Source organism: Lathamus discolor, chromosome 6 (genome assembly GCF_037157495.1).
Source record: "Lathamus discolor isolate bLatDis1 chromosome 6, bLatDis1.hap1, whole genome shotgun sequence".
NCBI classification, from domain to species: domain Eukaryota; kingdom Metazoa; phylum Chordata; class Aves; order Psittaciformes; family Psittacidae; genus Lathamus; species Lathamus discolor.
Window position 1 is genome coordinate 23,892,098 of NC_088889.1, and position 13,304 is coordinate 23,905,401.

At 36.1% G+C, this 13,304-nt stretch overlaps 1 protein-coding gene across 7 annotated transcripts in view; it reads left to right on the top strand.

Annotated features, from left to right (window-relative positions):
* Positions 1-13,304, top strand: part of PPP1R13B (protein phosphatase 1 regulatory subunit 13B) — a 72,034-nt gene that overhangs the window by 33,958 nt on the left and 24,772 nt on the right. For all 7 annotated transcript variants that reach the window (XM_065684706.1, XM_065684707.1, XM_065684705.1 and 4 more), the window contains exons 3-4: positions 673-792; positions 1,909-1,976. In XM_065684706.1, the coding sequence (XP_065540778.1) occupies positions 673-792; positions 1,909-1,976 (188 nt within the window). The remainder of the gene's footprint in view (positions 1-672; positions 793-1,908; positions 1,977-13,304) is intronic.

The following is a 13,304-nucleotide window of genomic DNA, read 5'->3' on the forward strand; positions in this document are numbered from 1 at the left end:
TGAAATACTAAATATATAGCATGCGGCCTCCTAGTAATAGTGTATTTGACCAGTTCGGAAGAAATAACTTCATTATGAGAATGTTTTATATTTCTTTGGAGGAAAACAAAAAGACTGACTGCTGCATAGAACTCAGCCCTTATTTGTTCAAAGATTTGCCAGGAATTCCACATATACTGGAAGTTAATGTCTGGCATAGTGTATTGGAGTGGGAGCACCTGCTCAAGTTCTTAGGAGGTGAAATGTCAGTATAATGATAAGGCTTTTAGTCTGAGTGGAAACCTGGAGGTTCAAATTGAATTAATCACTTTAATAATAGAACAAAATATCCCTCTGGTGGTGATGGAGAGCAAAGATGCAAAGATCAGCATTGTGAAAAAGGTTGTGATAAAGAATTCCTAAATTAGGGTTTCTAAACACTGTGATTTCTTGTATGGTTTTGGAAAATGGTTGTGTACTGCTGTTAAGCAGTGAGCCGTGTTATAGTAACTGTCTAGCTTTTAATACAATGCAGCTGTTGCATGTTGGTGCTTTTTTTCTTTGCGTAATACAAAATGTATCGGATAGGTTGAATTGCTACCAAGAAAGACCTTCTGATTCTTCATGAGAGCTGCACTTAACTTTGCTTAATTTAATTTTTTTGTGAGAAGTCTTTTGATCTTTTACTTTTAGAACGCCCCATACCCTTTGATCACATGATGTATGACCACCTACAGAAATGGGGTCCCCGCAGAGAAGAGGTGAAATTTTTTCTTCGTCATGAGGAGTCACCAGCTGAAAGTAATGAACAGAGTAAGTACATTTATCCTGTAGTGTTGTAACTTAATCATATTTAAAAATTGTCTCAAGTGAGTTTGAATATCAGTTCTTTCAGTGAACTTCAGTAGATGTATGTGTAATGCAACTTCCCTATACCAAAACCATTTTGAACCTTTCTCAGTGGCACATGTATTGCCATTCTTAAATTCCCTTCTCTAGAATAATTACTTTGAGTTTTAGCAATGTTTTTGTAGTAAAATTGGTTTCTGTTCTGCTTAATTCTGATCCAGAAATGTTGATGGGTATTAGAGGCTTAATGCATACTTTTTTCTTGTTGAGATAAAGTCCCTAAATCTTGAGAAGGTGGGATTGTTCTTTCTGACTGCTGTTCTCTTTCAGTTGCTCACAGAAAAGAACCAGTAAAGTACTTTGACTTCCATAGAAATTAGAATCTATTTTACAGACATTATTGGCAGAAGTGTCAGTGGCTTTGCTTTCTCAGAACTTAATGTAGATATATTTTTATAGTGGCAATAATTCACACCTTGAAAGATCGCTTGTCTGCTTGGTTCTGCAGGAAAAGTGTTGTATGAAAGAAGTGCTCGATGAAGTGGGGCTTTCTTAAAAGACTTAAATAGAAGGATTTTAGTTTTCTGATCTAACTAGTATAGACTTAATTTATAAGAAGACTTGAGGCAGTGCATTATATACTAATGGCTGTCAGACTGGAGGATAGGAAAGGTATCTCGAAGTGAGATGTGCATTTGCATGCTCAGATTATCATTACTCATTCGACTAATCTGACTACTTCTAACAATTGAATTTCAAATTTTGGCTGAGTCCTTAACTGCTTTGAGCTGAGGTTTCTGGTATGTTCCCTTTCATGACATCATTGCCTAATCAGAAGTCAGAAAAGCAGAGCTGCGTGTCTGTACATTTTACAGAGGAAGTCTGTGAATTAAATGCTTTATTTCTGCTGATTCCACTGCTTACAAAGAACAGCTTAATAAAAAAGAGTTGGTACTAGCAGAATAAAAATTCACAGGTAAAAATTTTATATGAAAGTTCTTGAAAAGAACAGAATCCAGGAGTGAAAACCATTTGTGTTGAGAACTGAACTTTGCACTAAGAGCGATGCTTTACTTTTAGGTGGACGTCAAGCCCAAAATCAAAGAAATGGCATAAATATACCTATGGAGAAGCGTACAGAAAATGGGGTATGTAATAATTAATACAGGTTTTGGCTCAATTCCACTTAAATGTTTGATGTTTTAAAATTACTGTATTTTAAGATATATTGTGGTGAGAACTGATGGAAAATATAGAGATCTTGTTCTATTGTGGCTTGTTTGTTTTTGTCATAAGGTGAATGGGAGAGTGTGGCTTTCATGAACTACTCTAAATTTTCTGTCTAGAAAATAAGTCACTTGTGTGATGTGAGAAGCCCCCAGAGTCTTACTAATTACTGTATTTTCTAATCTGTCTTCCTCTGGCTTATTCATCCTGAGTGAAGAAAAAAAAAAACAAGAAACAACCCAAAACAGCTGCATTATTCTTTCATACTAATATTTCCTATCCAGATGTCTTTTCTTGTTTATCTCACCAATACTGATTTATGACATAGCCATGTTAATACATAAGAATGTATCTGTGGATTGCGGTGTTTTCAGATGCTAGTAGATGAGGCTGCATACCCCTCAGAGTCACCTCTTCATACTTTTCTTCTTTTTCTTTTTTTTTAATGCCCTTGGTTAATTTCTGTGCCTGGTTTTTTGTTTGTTGGTTTGGTTTTTGGTGGATTTGGTTTTGTTTTGTTTTTTTTTTTTTTACTAAAATATGTATAGATTTCTAGTTTAAAATAGATATTACATACCATAGGCAACCTTTTCAGCGGCATTTAGTGAATCCTGGTTAGAACATCCTCTCTTTTCTAAGTAAAATGCAGTACATCTCTTTTGGAATTACCACGGCTTAAAAACCTTTACTCCTGAGATGAAACTCACTTTACTTGTCTCTCTTCTCATTCTCAATAATAATGAAGACTCTACAGAGCATGTTCTGTTCTCATTTGCTCAGGGCCATTCTCCTGCCTTTACTGAGGCACTGTACCTATAGTTGACTATTTTTAAACACTTTTAAATCTCAATATAAAGATTTGAGGATCACTAATTCATTGTTGTATTGCCTCTATGAAGCACTGTCAATTTCCAAGTACATCTAGGGCTCCTTCTCATGGTAAAATAATGCCTAAAAAGGTTTAAAAGCAAAAAAATCAGGTTTTCAAGCTGAAATGTCTTAAAGAAAAAAACCTCTAAAATGTTAATAATTGCGCAGGTTAAACAATTCTGTGCTCGCATATTGCCTGATAACTGGTATCTAGCAGTCACACACATAAAAACAGTGCAACAACAAAATGGTTTAGTTTGCACCTCTTAGCAGCTTGTTTTGTGTATGGCATGTGGGTCTAGTGGAAGGAATTTTTTTCCCTATTCAAAGCAGCTAATCGTGTATTGCGTTCTGTGTTCCTTTTCTGTAGAGAACCCTAGCTGATATCCTCTGCTGAGTGGATCCATTTATCCTGCATCCATTGTCATATTGACAATGTAGTGAGATCATAGTGCTATAATGTGCTAGAGGAACATAACTCTTTCATGACCTCCGCTGGCTATTTCTCCATTCCTTCATTTGAGACATGACATCTTTGGAAATCAGATCTCTGGCATGCGCATTATACTTACAATCTCACTTCTTAGCAGCACTAAAGTGTATGATAGCATGGCTTTTTATTTAGTTCAGATTTCTGTTAATTTTTATGGGTAAAGCTCAGACCTTTAATAAAACTGATACCTACGACCATTCAGTATCTATTAAAAAAAAAAAAAAAAAAAGGAAGTTTTGCCACAATGTTAAAGTTTTATTAGGGAACTAGTCACTTCAAAATGGACTTTTACCAAGTTTAGGAAACTATTAAAACACAAGACTAAAGCCTGAAGGGTTTATATTAATGTAACCTATGGTGAGTTTTATGCCAGAAATGGTACAAAGTAGGCCTTGAAAGTGTATAAAACTTCGATTTTTCAATTCTGACAAGTTTAAAATCAGAGGGGGAGGGGAAAAAAGAGGTGGCTTCAGGATCAAGGACTTAATCAGCTTACATTTACGTAATGCATTAGGCTTATTCACTGTTACTGGCATTCTGAATGTTAGACTAGCTCTCAAATCAATACAAACCAATGGAACATTGAAGACAGCTCAAATCTTATCAAATATTCTGCATTCAGGTATATTTTTATTATGTGTACTGTTTTAATGATGAAATAATTGCTTTTTACTGACTAAAGAGATAGAGCTGAAAGTGTGACACGCATAAGAAACTTTAGGATGAATGTTTGCTTTAATGTTTGAATCAATAGTCTTGAAAAAAATGATGTGCAGTCTGGAATACAATTTGGATAATCCTATTAATTGTAATTTTGTCATATGCAGTATGATTTGTGTGTGTGTGTGTGTCCTTTAAAGTAACGTGCTTGATCAGCAATTATTTTAATGATGGTTAACTTAAAATCACATATAAATGCTTCAATTTTAAGAGACTAAATTCAAAACAAAGATATAGAGGTAATAGGCTAGGTCTCTTTAAACAGTGAAATGTACATTGTTGCAGAAAGAGTACTTACCTATAAGTGCTCATCTAAGAGCTTTGCATTCTTCATAACAGTCTAAAGGAAAAACTATGTGAGTTTTTGTAAATTAACAAGTTTTCTTATTTGTGAGGTGAACTTTTGGGGTTTGCTTTTGTTTACAACTTTCCTTCCTAGAAGTGGCATTATGCCTGATCTCTTTCTGCCACTGCACAAAGATATAGATACGTGGAGATAAGACTTACGTAACTGAACATTTCCTTTTGACGGGGAGATTGGACAGTGTCTGAAGAAGTATTCTCTCCAAGAAAAGACTCTTCCTCTTCTTCCTTTCTTTTTTTGCATGTGTAACTGAGCCAGTTGGATTTGAACACAAGTTGTAAAAAGGGAAATTCGAATTAAATACTGGGAAAAATGTTTTCTTGGCGAGAGTAATGGATATTGGAACAGACTGTCCGGTTGCTGTGGAATTTCTATCTAGCCAAATAAAGTTCTGATCAGTGTGAACTGCTCAGAGCAGGGGTTACTGAACCCCTTCAGGGTGACTTCCAGAGGCTCCTTTCTACCTACTTATTCTTGATTGTGTGATCAGTGGCCATGAAACAGTGGCCATACAATGGTGGGATCTTGTTTACTTCCCAGTATTTTAGCTTGTGATCCAAGCTTCATCCCACAGAAGCAGCAGCCACCCGAAAACAGTGAGACAGAGCAAATATAGTTGCAACCACTGGGGGTCACTGGTAGACAGGAGAGGGGTTGGAGAGCCACCAGTCGTGATGCAGTCACCAGTCATCAATAGGAAAAGTCGATAAGTGTTTAAAGGAAGTACCAGAAAGAGGACTGGCTGGATGATAATGGTTGTCCAGATGAAAAGGTAATGAGATAACAGGAATTTTTTGAAGATAAGGAAACAAGAAAGCAGATGCTGCTCAGGAGAAAAGAAGGATGAGATACAAGAACATGATAAAAGTAAAGTGGATTTGAGTATAAGTAGACTAGTGTGATGCAAACAATCTGTATATGATGACAATACTCGTTTTCTATAGTTGGTTTAAGTTGTTTTTCTGTTTGATAATTTGCTTGGGGAACATAAAATGGCAGCTTGTGGTCTCCTGTACTATTTTTTCTTTAATTTTTTGCTGTTTCTTGTATTAAAATTGCTTCCCCAATTTAAAAAGACTGATATCAATAAGCTTTTTCCCTGATGGATATTGACTGAAGCCGTTGACAAGAAATACAAAATGGAACCTGATTTTTATCACTCACTATGAAATTGGTGCTAGCTTTAGTGTAAAAGAAACTTGTGTAGAAGAAAAGTTCACCATCATTTCACACTAGAAGGTCATAGTCCTGTACGTTTTCTTAGTCTTGAAGCTGTGACCAGTAGATAAAGGTGAGAATTAAAATTCCGTGCTGGTTACATAACAGAACTGAACTCCACTATTTCTATTCAGGTGGTTCACAACAGGTAGTCCAACTGTTTTAGCATCAGGTGACCGTTGCACTTTAATGCTGGGGAAATTGCTCAGGAAATGTCCATTAACAGATAAACTTAAAACTTCTTTATGTATGTACACATAAAGCAGTTTTGAATACTACTGGTTTACCTTAGGAGAGCGTGCTGATGGAGAGTAGATGTAGCCATCTGATGCAGTCAGTCTCTATCATATTCCATTGTGACAGTAGTAAAGCTACATTGACTTTGAGTTCATGTGGTATGGCTTGTCAAATTCTAGGTTTAGAGTTTAGATAGGTTTTCATGTGGTGCCAAAATAATTCAGTAGACCTGTATGCTGTTCATTAGCTTTAATGATTCAATCCATACAAGTGCAATAAAAGACATTAAATATCTAATACACACTTTGCCATATGTTTCTTATGATATGACAGATTTTTTAAAATACATTCTAAGAAGTGTCTGAAAGAATTTTCAAAGATGGCTGAATGGGGGCTCACAAGTATACTTGCACAGGTGAAATACTTTAAGGTTTCCTTAGACCATTGATAAGGACATTAAAAAAATTAATTGTGAGGAAAGAGGCAAGCAAGTTAAATTTTTAACAGAAGTAGTAACCCCTAGAGAGAAGAAATGGAGAAGGATAAAGAGCTTAGTCTGGAATAGAAGTTGTTCTTCACACCCGAGCTGCAAATTGAATTTAATATAAGCTTGTTAAGTATTAAGTATTTTCTGTTTGTAACATTGGACAATGTATTTGGAAGAGGCTGCAATTCATGTAAGACAGGTTTTAATCAAATTTGTTTAAAATGAACAAATAACTAAGTCTCTGGAAATCTAGATTCACTTAGGGGTGCCATAGCAAAGTCTAAGCAATTAATTCCATTAAAAGACGATTAAAAAAAATTTAGGCACAAGGAATTCTAACATTTTGCAGAGAAGGAAAAAAAATCTGAAGAAATTTGCTTGTAGGCTGCCTGGAACATTTTGACCATGTAAAAAACCCTAGTAATTAGCTCCAATTTTTCATAATTTTCTGTTGCAACTTTCTATGTTGCTTTTGTTAAGGAGATGAAAGTAGCTGTATTTGCTACTTCGGGTCAAGGGTGTTCCCTTTCCTAAGACATACATACATTCTTGGAATCATTTTCACCCCTCAGAGAGGGGAGCCTTGCTGCCCCTACAGCAGTCTTCTGCACTGTCAGATTTCTTGTTCAAGCCCTGGATCAGCTTAATAGAGTATGGATTCTCCTCAGACTGATACAGTTAGTTCTTCATAAGTCTGTCTAAAGCACTTTCCAGACAGCTGGCAGAATCTTGCTCTTCAAAAAATAGAAAAACTAATCCAATTAAAGGTCTTAAGGGAAACAGAATTAAATTAGGAAGTGTATGTGTATGGGGGGGAGGGGGGGGAAGTATAGTCTAAAGCTAATTTTAATGTATCCAAATAGCTTTTGAATTCTTGCTGGACTAGAAATCCCAGTCACTTCACACCTCAGTAAATAATAGTTATGTAGGATAAAATCTCTACCACACTAGTAACTATGAGATCTGTAAGAAAGAACTTCTATGCTCCTGACCTCATACCTCACTCCGAGGCCTCTTGTAAACTTTTCAGGAAGAATCACATCATTCTTGGGTTTGGAAAGTCATGAACACTGTTGTGACATGCCCTGTGTGATCTCAAATATATTTCAATTTATAATAAACAAAGTTACTAGATGCTTACATTTTATAAGAATAATTTGATATCATGCAATTTTCCTGTTACAATCTTAATTATGATAACATTAGTTTATTACTAATGCTAGCTTGTAATATCTGACTTAATTTGTTTTGAGGAACCTAACGTTGTTTGACTTACTGGGAACAGGAAACACTCTTGGAACACACTTAGAACATTGCGAAAGGACAATTTTCCTCCATGCCTTCTCGATGTATTCATACAATCTTTGATCTCTGTCACTCTAGATATCAAATATCTACCTGTATGAGTATGAATATGAGAGATACTCACCATATACAGACTTGTGGTATACAGACACTTACATACACTTGTAGTATGCAGACTTCATATTTCTGCTACTCTTCTGGGCATCAGAAATAGTTCTGCTCAGCAAGTTACAAGGAAGAAAGATGTGGTTTTCTAGTCTGTAACAGTCAACAGGTGGCTTCACATTTTGCAGAGGAGGAAAGACCCTAAACTGGACTCTTTACTCCGTCTACACCTTTAGATTCTACTTTTACAGGTCTGACTTTGCTTTTCCTCAGGCATGGCTCTGCAGTTTTACAGTAATACTTAGTTGCATATGTCCATGGAAGTGAGGGGATGAAAAGTTCTGTCTGTTTAACCTCTAACTGTAGTACTTATTTTAATATATTTGTATTGTGAACATGGAGCTATACAATTGACTCTCTTCCCAAAATTTCTAACTAAATGGAGCATGTGGAGAACTGCCTCCAATTGTCACTGCACACAGAGATCCTGAGTTGCTTGGCCTTTATATAAAGCTAGAATAGAATAAATGACTGCTTCAGCTGACACATAACATTATACACATTAGCTCATAAAGTAAATGTTACTTAAAAGAGTTCATTTGTTATTTTTCATGAAGTACTGCTGAGCTTTCACAGTCCTTACACTGGCACTGTAACCTTCAATGCCTTTTGTCATAGTTGTATCCTTTTACAGTCACATGAGTATTGTTTTTAGTTAAGCCATATATTTTAACATTAAGTTACTGTATGGGAAGATAGAACTTGTATTTTCTTTTATTTCTGTAGTTCCTTGCAGGAGGCAGATAATGAAATTCACTGTGGCCATGCAGAGCTCTAAGAGCTTAATTGCAGAAGCTTGAGAGTTTAGCTTGTCCCTTTCTGAGCAGCTTTCACTTCTGCACGGAAAACTCTTCTGGTACTTACCAGGCCAACTGTTCCTTTTCAGGGCACCTTTAGAGTTCTCTTTTTTTATATAGCTATGTCATCTGCAGATTAGTGTTGCCTCTCATCTTTTCCAGAGTCTCTGTGGCTTTCCTTGTGCAGTGCTGCTGTGGCCTCCTTTCTCTGACACACCTTTCCGTGTTCACCGACTTGTTCATTTAGTTTCCTGTCCATCTAGCCTTTGGACACCTAACATACCTGTTTGCCACCTTCATGTTTTTCCCAGGCAAGTGAACTTTTCCATTTCTCTATTGTCTCTGCACTTGCCTCGAGATCTAATTGTTGTTAGGTTTGTTCCCCCTACAGCCTTTCTCAGATCAAAGCGGAGAAAATGAAAGACCCTTTGGCTAATTTAGGAGCAAGGGAGTTGAACTTGTTTTTCTTCTCTTATTCCCACTGGATGATCATACTCTCAGCTCATACCTTTTCTTGCTTGCTAAAAATAAGCCTGTGCTTTACACGGCTGGAGTGTTCACTGTATTATGCTTGGACATACAGTTCTTCATTAAGTGTCCTTATGGAGACCCATTTGGCTGGATCTCTTCTGTAAGTGCACTGAATCATGTGTGAAGTACTTTCTTGAAAGAACAAAGAAAGGGTGAACTTTCATGTAATTTGTGAATTTGACAAGGTAAATTACAGCTTTTTATGGTTTTTATCTTCCACAGTATCGTAATTTTTAGATACTTAAATTTTTAATGTGGCTTAGTATTTTCTTTAGTGTTTAAAAAGTCTTAGGTCTAGGTTTTGGTTTGCTACAGTCTTCTTTGACTTGCAGTTTCTTGACTTACGCTATTATACACATGCTTTAGCTTTATTGCTGACTCGTGCTTTTATCTTGTGTGCAAGATTTATGTATGTATGTACGGAAAAGCATACAGCAAATGCTGGAAAGGTTATTCGCATGGGACTGTAGTATCTATTCTGACTGTACTGTTTGCCTTTTATCTCAGGCAGTCTCTGTTAATAAGGAAACTGTTAAATTTCAGGTGGTATGGTTTTCCGTCACTTGAAACAGTAAAATTAAATACCAGCAGTAATGATTTTCCTGATCTTTTTGGTATTCAGGTTTTGCACTGAGTTAGTAATACCACAGAAATACAAATGGAACGAATAATTCATGTGGTTTTAAAGCTAAATTATCTGTATTCTTGTATCTCCAGTTTGACCTGATAACTGCAAAAGAACTCTGTATTGGGCAACATTTTCCATTGAATATGAAAAGTGCAACGAATCAAGCTGATTGTAGTTGACAGCTGGCTTGATCTTGCAGTGATTAGGTCTTTTACTGCTGGCAAAATCCACTAGCCTTTTCCGTTAGCTGATTGTTGATGAATGCAGAGACACAGCTTTTCATATTGATAAAGACTTTGGGGAAACATTTATTTCATGTAGAATAAGATTAAAAAATATCCTACCTCCTATTGATTTCACTGAGACAAAAAGACATGTAGAAACTCATAAGACGTTTACAGTTGATTGCTGTGAACAAGCCAAATCAAGAGTTAAAACTATTGCAGCCAGAAAGTAACAGAAACATGGAGTTGAAGCATGTTGAAGCAATGCAGATGTTTGCAGCTGATGGGCAGTGCTGCAAAATAAAGATGTGCTCTCTTACAATTACATGGGAAAATACCAAACAGGTAATTAATTCTCAAATTTAGTAGTGGACATGTTATTTAAATACTGTGTAGCTTTTGCACTTTAAATGATTGTGGTGTTTGTTGTCACATGAATGGAATGCAGACTAGTTTGGGGTTTGTAATGCCTTATCTCTGAATTGAAATCCTAAACTAATCAGATTTTTTTACGTGCATTTGCTGTAATTCTTAAGTTTTAAGACCTTATCGAAAGCTCGTTACTTCAAAATGTCATGGTCAACTTTTGCTTTTAACTCCTCTGTTTTTATGGGAAGTGCAAGTCATACACCAAGTTTCATAACATCTTTCAATTCCAAGGTATTTATTTTCAGTGTTTTTGTACTGGAACATTTTGCAATTGTTTTATTCTGTTGTTCTCATATGATACACCCTCACAGAAAACCTTCATATCGCAACAATTACTTCTGAGCAGAATAAATAATTAGTTTATCTTAATCATACTTAGCTGTTCTATCAGAATGTTACTTTTCTAAAAGATCCAGAAAAACATAGTTCCAAGACTATTTTTAAAGGCACTTAGTGTGTTTCAGCATGTATTGTAACATGTCTTTTAAAATTGCTCTGAATAAAAGGATCGGTATTGTAAACAGGTCCAAAGTTTTGTGCACAGCTGATCTGTCATTTCTATAAGAATGCATAATTTCAGATAGTTCACTTTGGTTAGGAAATGATGTTGTTGATACTGAGTGTTCTAACTGATACTGAAGTTAATATAAGCATGCTTAACATTTCTGCGGCTGTTGAATAGTGTCGGCAAGCACAAGGAAGAAAGTCTTTTAAAGAAATGATTTCCAGATACTACTGTCTTATGTGCTAGAAGTGAATTATAAGCAGTTCATTTCATATGTAGCAGATGTTCAGTATATACTTAAATCCATTTCTAATTTTGAAAATCTATTTTACCATTGTTTTGATTTTTGTTCTTCTTGTTCTTAGCTATTCTATGCAAAATAGAGTTAAGCCTCCCTTGTGAGATTTCTACGAAAGCAATATGGGAACAGGGAATCTAGAGCCTGTGGCTTATGCTAAATAGACTTAATAATAGCATTATATAGAGTGACTTTTATTAGCATCAGCAAATTGGAGAAATTGCTAACAAGGTGGTGTAATTCATGAGAGACACTAAGATTTTATCTAATATAGGTGTGAGATGTATGATGTGAGATTTTTCAGCAAATTGTGATACAGTTGAAGCGTGTTTATTCTAAGAAACTGTTAATGCATTTATTTGCACAAATAAAATAACATTTTCATTATAAATTTCTGAGTAAAGTTGCCAGATTCCATTTGTAATGTTAATTTCAAGATTACTTTATTATAAGGAGAAAGCACATACTAGGTATATTTTTCTTTAATTCCCAATATTCAGGCTGCCTTTTCTGGGTTTAATTAGCTTGTTCATTTCCATTAAGCTAAAAAAGGCATGTGCTATTGTCATTGGATTCTTTAAAATGGATTTCTGCTATCGGCATATTTCTGACCCAGTTAAAAAAAAAAATGCAAGGCAGAGCTGTGCGTAAAGCCATTAAACTGGAAATAATGTCATCCATGTTGAGTTCAGCAAAAAACCTCTATTTTAGTTTAAACAGAAACAGATATTTTGTCTTATGTCTCTAATGTTATGTAAGAGTTTTCACACGGGACTTTCAAATTGTCTTCATTTTTCATGGCACTAGGATCAGGTTTAATGGAAAATGTGGACAAAATCTGTTAGACATCATAAATTTGGTGATACATTTCTGAAACATGCTGACCCTATGTAAGGAGGTCAGAATCAATAATCTTGAGCAGATGCTCCATCCTATGTTTGCCTCTCATAGTCCCTACATGGCACAAGGAGGCCACATACATTTAATATAAGACGTATTTGATACAGAAGTGGTATAATTTCCCACATCTTCCATCTGTGATGGAAGCTTTCCCTATCACTACGCTTGTGCTGAGGACAGATATCCAAAATGTGTGATGGCTGTTCTTATCAGCAACCTCTAAACCTTTGTTGCCAACAACAAAGGGCTAGTTAGAGTATTCCCTAAACTGTTACCTTGAATGAGGCTTAAGGCAGAAAAGGTACAAGTTACTGATGGACTTTCGCCGCTTCTGTCCACATTAGCATGTGTGAATTTGGGAATCTTTTGCTAGATTCAGCAGGCAAAGCAAAGCTGTGCCTTTCTTTCTGCTCTTGCAGTTCTGTAGTTGCACAGAGCTGTAGCTCTTCCTTCTCTTTAAATGCGGCACAGAGGAGGAGAATGCAGGGATGGCCCACTGAACTCCTTGGTTTGGGGAGGCTGAGAATTGTCAGAGCCCTGATCCCAGTCTGGAATTCACTGGCTGGGGAGTGCTCCAGTCTAGCCATGTTCTTGCTTCATTCTGGGAAAATGCTCATTTAAGGAATAAATTACTGCCTTTGTCCACATACTCATATATCTAGTCCCAGACCTGTCAGTTCTGTTTTTGTTGTGTAGCTATATAGATTTCTGGGATTTGACAGCTCTACACAGATAAACTTGTAGTCTGGATGCAAGATTTTTATTCCCACATCTGCCCTAGGAAGGAGCAGCAACTTAGACCGGCTATAGATTATGAAAAACTGAGTCTTTCAGTATATGCAGTAAAACAAAGAGTATTTACTTTGCATTTCTATGTAGGCATTTTAAGCCTTCTCAGGAGCAACTTGCAGGACCTTTCTGGCCTTTGCTGCTCCTCCTGTTAGGCCAGTAAAGATGATATTTTCTTTTTGCCATGGCAAAATTGCATGCATTGTTAATAAATCCCACATGGGGGAGTAAATTCTTTAGACTATGAACCTGAAGGACTCTTCTTGGATTTGTCTCTGTTGCCTCTAAT